Source organism: Ammospiza caudacuta, chromosome 3, assembly GCF_027887145.1.
Source record: "Ammospiza caudacuta isolate bAmmCau1 chromosome 3, bAmmCau1.pri, whole genome shotgun sequence".
Taxonomy (NCBI): domain Eukaryota; kingdom Metazoa; phylum Chordata; class Aves; order Passeriformes; family Passerellidae; genus Ammospiza; species Ammospiza caudacuta.
This window is the reverse complement of record NC_080595.1, coordinates 119,202,902-119,210,704: the sequence shown is the minus strand read 5'-3', so window position 1 is coordinate 119,210,704 and position 7,803 is coordinate 119,202,902. Positions and strand designations below refer to the sequence as shown.

The 7,803-nt window shown below is 43.2% G+C and overlaps 1 protein-coding gene across 2 annotated transcripts in view; it reads right to left on the bottom strand.

Annotated features, from left to right (window-relative positions):
- Positions 1–847: 847 nt before the first annotated feature.
- The window catches only part of GPN1 (GPN-loop GTPase 1), a 12,970-nt gene continuing 6,014 nt past the window's right edge, over positions 848–7,803 (bottom strand). The window contains exons 9-15 of one of the 2 annotated variants that reach the window (XM_058801173.1): positions 5,893–6,039; positions 3,830–3,912; positions 3,250–3,289; positions 2,451–2,541; positions 2,013–2,123; positions 1,314–1,423; positions 848–1,211 (exon numbers count right to left, since the gene is read on the bottom strand). In XM_058801173.1, coding sequence (XP_058657156.1) covers positions 1,332–1,423; positions 2,013–2,123; positions 2,451–2,541; positions 3,250–3,289; positions 3,830–3,912; positions 5,893–6,039 — 564 coding nt within the window. In that variant the 3' untranslated portion in view covers positions 848–1,211; positions 1,314–1,331. Of the gene's footprint in view, positions 1,424–2,012; positions 2,124–2,450; positions 2,542–3,249; positions 3,290–3,829; positions 3,913–5,892; positions 6,040–7,803 lie in introns of both variants that reach the window. The other variant, XM_058801172.1, reaches the window with a different exon arrangement.

Below are 7,803 nucleotides of genomic sequence, written 5' to 3'. Positions count from 1 at the left end.
GAAGACTGAAAAGCCCTTCTTTTCCCCTGAATCCCAGGACACTGTGCCCACAGGAGCTCCTCTCTTGGTGGCACTTTAGGGATGCTCCCCAGGGCAGCAGGCAGAGGAACCTGTGATGGGTCAGCATGGGCACAGTCAGGACTCACTGACACAGCTGGAGGTGTTGGGACGAGGTCACCCCTGGGCTACGGTCACAGGTTAGGGCAGAGTGGTTCCTTGTGAACATTCCATAGGACCATACACAGAATTGTTCCTTGGTAACATTCCCATAGGACCATACACAGAATTCCACCAGGGACACAGTGGCCACAGTTCAGAACTTGGTGAAATTGAAGTAAAGTTGAAGGGTTTATCCACTAAGAGAAGCAGTGATTTATAAATTAAAGCAGAGTGGTTATTCCACACTAGCCATTTGGGATTGGTGCTAGCCAACCTGTGCCAGACTTGCACTCAGAGACCTACCCAGTGAGGCCACCCCTTTGTGTGGAGGAGAAAACCCCAGAGATTCAGGGTCCAGACTGCTAAACTGCAAGTGCCTACCATGAAAAGTAAGTATTAGCCAGTCTCTAAGCACTTGTGTGTATTCCAGGTCAACACCCATCTATGGAAATGCCTCTGCTTTAAGTAACCTAGGGATAGATGCAGCCAGTACATAACCATGTGCACTTCTGTTCTCAGCCAAATCAAGCCAGAGACTTTTTATTACTTTCCTGGGAACTTTCTTTGCTCAGGATTTTCCTGGGAGGAATCTGTACCACGTCTGTACAATGTAATGAAGAAGCATTTGCTGCACATCCATACAGATGGGCTGCAAGGACAGGGAAAAAATCTCACTTTAGAACAGTGCTTAAAATGAAATTCCCGTCTGTTATTATCACACATTTGTTAGTACATAAAATATATTTAACAGAAACCAAACCATCAAACAGTGAGCAGATTGATAAAGTTCAGTACAGCATCACTTGTGCCCTGGCTGCAGCAGACACCTGGCTGCACACGTGAATGGAACACGTTCTAGGGACCAGTTAGTGCTGCAGATACTAATGCTGCCTGCCAGAGCTCACAATCTAAGCTCTCAACAGACAGATCTGAAGAATCTGGAGGAAAAGAAACTGCTATCCGATTCCCTCAGCTTCAGGAAGCCACAGTGCAGATGGCAAACTGTGCAGTCAGTTGGCTCCGAGATCTTTAACTCACATGACCAACAGTTACTGCAGAAAGAGAAATAAAAATCTATCAGAGGAAGCAAGTTCACAAATAAAAGTCTTCACTCATGGCTCCGTGCAAGTTTCTTTATGCTGTTCCTCCCAAACCTTCTGTCTGTGAAGGTCTCATTCATTCAGGTTGCTTTTTCTCTGGCATTTCATCCGCATGTCTTGCATGAAGTTTCTGAAGGCTGGTTCTTCATGACTCTCCTCAGTCACTGGGGGAAGAAATGACAGTTCAGCACTATTCTACCTCTGTTACTGACAAAAGGGAGTCAGGATAGTCATAATTAACACAAAACATCCGTTGGACCTTCACCTACACTACAGGGCAAAGGAAAGAAGTGATCCGAAACACCAACGGAAAAGAATGAAGATTAAATCTGTGAGCTATAGAAGAGAAAAATCACCCTCTAAGAACTTAGAAGATTGCTCCAAGACCATAGTCACAGCAAAAGCCACAGCCAGGGCAGAAACTGTAAGGTGAAGGAGATGATAGAACAGCTGGGCATGAGTCAGGTTCAGAGGTCACTGCATGCCTCAAGCCTAAGGAGCTCTCTGGTTTATGTGGGCCATACACCTATTAATTACTTACACAGAAAACTTACAATTGAACTCTCCCAGAGGCTGGAGAGTGATAGCACTGACCAAACACTGCAGCTGGGTTTCTGCTATGGATTCTGACACGTGTATTTAGGTGACTGAGTGTGTGCTTGTTTTCTAGGCTCTCTTTACAGTCCACCCAGGTAATGAAATGCAGAGGGCATTTCCTAACAGAATGGGCAGTTTCAGGCCTCATTCCCTTACCTTCATGGTCAATGTCGTCGGTATCACTGTCCCTCTCTTCTTCCTCTTCATCGAGAGTTCCTCGTGTGAGGATTAGCTCAGAGGGACCCATTGCAGAAGCATCACCAGATCCTTGAAGGGAAAAGAAATGGTTGTACACAAACCAGCTTGCTAAAGGTAAGGTATTGTTAACAGTGACAACTTTTATCTGCACATAAACACAGCAATTAACACCTACTCTGGGTCATGGATCCCAAAGACACAGGACAGACTCCATCATCACGTACAGCTCAGCTCTCCCATATTCTAATCTGTTTCATCTCTTCTACAGCCCCTCATTATTTTTAGTGTCTGTTGCCTTAGCTGCACAGCAGGGTTTCCTGCATGCCTGTGACTGACAGGAATACCTAAACTCTTCAGAAAACTCCTGCAGTGAACTGGATCTTCCTGGTGAGGTACCTGCCAGGGTGCTGCTCTGCATGCACACACTGCCCATGTCCTTCCACAAGTGCTCCAGCTGCTCTTTCTTCTGTTTCTCCTGAGCTTCCTCCTGTAGATCAAGTGTTACATGTGGATTCTGAGAACATTTTAAATATCAGTAGGAAAATAACCTCCCCCAAACCCAGCATCTGCCCCCCAGCCAGAGTGCAAGTCACTCAGCAGATCTCACATCACAACTAAGGTTACACAGAACTTTTGACAAACACAGACAGCACCCTCCAGTATGGCAGACTCGTAGAACATTTTCAGAAACATCAGGAAGCCAAACTCAGTGCAGCTGTGCCTGCAGAGAACTGTCCTTTGGACAGCCAGGACTCAAATGAGCAGAGCTACTGATTCTGGCACTGCAGATCAGTCTCTGTTACTGCTTAAGTCAAACCAGTACACTTCACTGGCACAGGAAGATACAAGAAAGCCTCAACAAATCACTTGAGAATTTATTTTCAAGAACTCTCTATCCTTCTGAATGGAAGATACAAAACTATTTCCCAATCATTTTCTCACAATTAGCTTAAATACTAGCACTAAAGCAGCAAACAATATGTGCTTTATAAAACATCTTTATTCTTGTAAAGATATGCTCCACCACATCTAGGGGAAAAAAGCAGAGAGCAGACTTCTTCAGGACAGGGGTTTTTCCCACACTGAGTATGACTACTAAATGAAATGTTAGACTCCCTCAGCATAAAGGCACTTGTGTGCATTAAAGTGACCTCAAGACACTCTGTCCAGGCACACAACAGCCAAAACCACTTACCAGTGTTTTTCTCAGGCGCTCATATTCTGGACGATACTCTCTGAAAAGACACAGTGCATTCAGTCTGAACCAACACATGATTTATATTAAATAAGGATCATCTCAGAGGCTTCCTTCTACCCCAAAAAAAGTTTTCTCGAGGCTTTCATGTTTGAGAGACATTTCAGAAGGACTAACAGTATTTTTTACCCAGATTTGGATTCTGAAACCAATGGATGCAAAATAAGTGAACATACTTCACTGAAACAGCAAGAGTTCAAACCTTGATCGCTGTACAGAATTAGAGAAAAAATATTCCTTCACATATTTAATGGCACAGATAGCTTTTGCTCTTTCACAGAACAGCAAACACAAAAATTCATCTCTGAATATTTCCTTTACACTGCCACTTTCTATGCTGATGCTTGAAATTTATCAGAAACCCTAAACTACCTTGGCTAAGGAAGGTGCAGAGTCCTTCAAACGAAAGGAGCTGCAGATCAGAACCTTCAGGAAATGTTCCCTGAAGTGTTCTCCTCAAACCAAAGGAGCTGCAGATCAGACCCTTCAGGAAGTGCTCATGGGCTGACTGTGGCCTTACCGCTCGTATTCATCCACAGCTTTAGAAAGCTGGGTAAAAAACTCCTCCAGTCCTGTGCCAAGCACTGCAGAAACACCGACCACCTGCAAGAGAAACCACACACAACTAGAGAAACTGAACCACTCTCTAACAAAAAACCACAAAAACTAACAAATTATTATCAGTCTAAACCCAACAATAGCTATTTAATCATGAGCGGCACAAGAATGTGCAGTACCACTTCTGCTTCTCTCCATCCTGCTTTCAAATTCCTTGCCCGCTTGCTGCTCATGTTTGTTGCCTCTGTCTTTTGGGTGGTGCTGGTTTTCTGTTTGGTGAGTTGTTGCAGTATTTTTGGGGGGTGTTTCTTTGGGGAAGGGAGTTTGATTTTTTTTGACAAGTTGGGCGTTTCAAGAGAAAGTCAGGTCTTTCTGTGACTTACTTGTTGACTGTTAATAATCCAATCTGCACCTAGGTTATAAGTAGTTAGTGTGTATCAGTGTACTAGAAGTAGCAAAATCAACAACTGACCCATATAATACTTTGTATTTAGCCACATCACACTTGGCCACGCAGTCCAACCCCAGAGTGTGGGGTGGAGAATTCAATCAGTTACTGCAGCAATACATTGAACATGCACAACTCCTTCCTAACTTGGGCTTGTCTATCATTACACATCTGGCCATTTGTTCTGTCTGTGGTAAATCAATTATCTAAAACCACATTTCATTAGCACTATTACTAGCCAGAATCGACCATCTTCTAACAAAAATTCTTCCTCTTTTTTGAAAGCAAGACAGTCTCAACTACTCCCTAACAAATGGAAGACTTTTTGCAATACAGCCTTGCACTTGGTCATTAATACAGCAAACGTGAGACAGCTCTCCAAAGGAGTTTAAGTATTACTATTTGCTGACATATGTTAATATTTCTACTTCCCCTGCACTGAAGTACAAGCTGCAGTCTATGCTACAATCACCACATGACCTGCTCTCCAGTCATGCAGAGAAAGAGGACCTAATTAACAAATAAGGAACACTTTAATTCTGTATATGGCACCACTACAATGCTCTCTGTATTTTGTTCCACATAGAACATGTACATTACGTCTGGCTACATTATTATTATTGTTGTTGTTGTTATTGTTATCTTTGTGAATAGAATCACTTATTTTCATTGTCTTTCTTTAAACACCCATAAAGCCAAGAAAGGTTGCTTTTTCTTTAGTAAAAGCTAATGACAAACACAATTAGCTGAAACCTTTTGCACAGACTATGGGAACAGTAACAGCCTACAATGCACAGGGTTTCCTGAGGAACTGGATTCCTTTGTCTTCTCAAAACCTGGTTAAGTGAGAAAAAAAACCCAACTTCTTTTTGGCCAAGCAAGTATGGGGGCGCAGGGGGGAGAGGGTGTTTGGGTTTGAGATTCTTTCCATTCTTCCTGTGTACTAAATCACTCAACTGCACGAGACACTTTCTAAACAAGGAAAATTACCTCAGACAGGAAATGCTGCAACAAAGAATGCTGCCTCTCACCAGCCTATCTTGGCTTTCTTCTCATGATTAATCACAATATTGAATTATTCAGGGCTGCCACTCAGCATGACAAGTTACTGCAGTAACTGTGTTCAAATCAGGAAATCCTAACATGGCTCATCAACAGACTACAGCTCAAAAGAGCCGTGCAAAGACCCTTTACAGAAGCACAGAATGGGCAGGATTGGGTGACACCTCTGGAGATAATCTAGTACAACTTCTCTGCCCAAAAAGCAGAATTACCTAGAACAGGTTGCCTCATAACTTGGTCTGTCTCCAAGGTTGGAGACTTCACAATTTCTCTGCACTGTCTGTTCCAGTGCTCAATCAGTAAAAATGAAGTCATTTTCTCCTCCTCTGCTCAAACACAGTTTCCTGTATTTCACTTTGTGTCTATTGCCTCTTTTCCTTTCCCTGAGCAGCAGTGAACAGTCTGCCTTTTGACTTCCTCACACTCTACTCCCACCTTACATCAAAAACACTATTCTTGAGCTTTCTCATCTCCAGGCTTTGATGAGAGGTAATAAACAAAACCAAGATTCTTACCTTCAGGGAGCTGTAAAATTCATCCAATACTAAACTCATGGAACGAGTCAGGTTACTGACATAGGAGGTCTCTTGGTTCAGGGCATCCTGAAAAGTCTCAAAGTCCTGCATCCATTCCACTGCGAAACTGTGGTCGATTATGTCAGTCTGGAAGGAGAAGGGAAAATGTTCACCAGTAATAATCTTAGCCATAGGCTGTTAAGTGGACAAATATTAAAAAGCCCATGTTAAGCTTATTTTCAAAATGTTAATATTTTCAAAATACTCAGCCCTGGTCTGGAGTTTCGCAAGTTCTGTTTTTATCAAATGAATATCTGGAGAGAAGACAAACAACTGCTCAGGTTTAAGAAGGCAATGACTGTTAAAGGGAACAATCACAGATCTAAAGCCTTCTACGACTTACTGCAAAGGAGCATTCAAACACTGCACATTCTACAATAAAGCTTACAGTGTAAATGGCAGACTGTATGACTGAGGCCAGGCAGGAGCAGCCCCACTGAAATCCCAAGCTTTCCTGATTGCCTGGGAGCTGGGGGAGCAGGTGGGCAGCAGCCCAGTGATGGGGGCTCTGTAAGTGCCAGCTGTGCTCCGACCCAAGGAGCTTACAACCCAAACTCAGTGCACAACAATAGACACAAACAGGTGAGATGGCCCCAGAATTCTACATGGACTCGTGTGCAAACAGTCTATTCAAAAGTTTCATCAACACCTTGCCTCAGGCATATCCACCCTCAGCACAATCTGAGGTGCCTAAAACTCTGGTATGCTTCATTTCCCTGCACCAATAGGAAGGAGAAAGATGAAGTATTGCCTAGCATTACTCACAAGATTCAAGACAGAACTGAATCCCCCAAGGGCCAAAGCCTGAGTACTTCAAATTCTATAAATAAAATAAAATAACCTCTACAAATTGTTTTTTTTTTCCCTTTGCACATCTTAAAATTCTAAAATCTGCACATCTATAAGTTGCCCAGGATTCTTCCATTCTAATCAAGAGTCAATTAAAAAAAACTAAACTTAATTACATTTTGTTAAAAATCCTTAAAATGCTGTTGCCTTTACTCTTTAGCAAAGGCAAACATTAAATTAAAATGAGGTTTGAAGTTATGAATCCTATGCCTCAGGCCTACCTTTCCTAATGATCAAGCCCAACTTTCAGTCTTTCAAAACATGTATTTTCTTAAGAGAGAATGATTTTCCTACCTTGTGCCTTTTTCTATGGAAAAAAAACCCCAAAATCTTAGAAGCTTATCTAAAATTACTGTCTAAAGTTAGAGAGAAAACAGATACAAAACCTTGCTCAGTAAGTAAGCAGGTCCCAAAAGAGGGTTTGGGTCACTGGGCAGAAGGTGGAGCTGGGGCACAGCAGACACTAAAATGGCACAGGAAAGGCACAGCTGTGGGAGCTGTGTGTGTGTGTGTGTGTGTGTGTGTGTGTGTGTGCAGAGAGCCTGTGTGTGTGTGTGTGTGTGTGTGTGTGTCTGTCTGTGTGTGTGCAGAGAGCCTGCCGTGCTGGGGATACAAACACAAGTACCGATGATGTCTGTGGGTAGCAGCACCCACACCAACAACCTACCGGGATCCTTTCAATATCTGAAATGATTGTGTTTGATTATGTTTTGAGCCGTTAAACTCAGAAGCACTCCTTTAAAAGTGCCCTACATGGCAGTGGATGTGTATCTCTAGACTGGCTTCTGCCTCCCAGCAAACACTGGATCAAACAAACGCCTTCTGCTGAGTTTTGCCTGGTGCAATACGTGGGACTCCTTCCTCAACCCACCCATGTGGGTCACAAGCCTGCTGCTGACAGTAACAAAGCCAAATTCCATGTGCAAAGAGGGTGTGTAAGAGCACCCTCTTACCTTACAGGGTTAAGTGTCCCTATAGCCCAGGCCTGAGGTCCCAAACGTG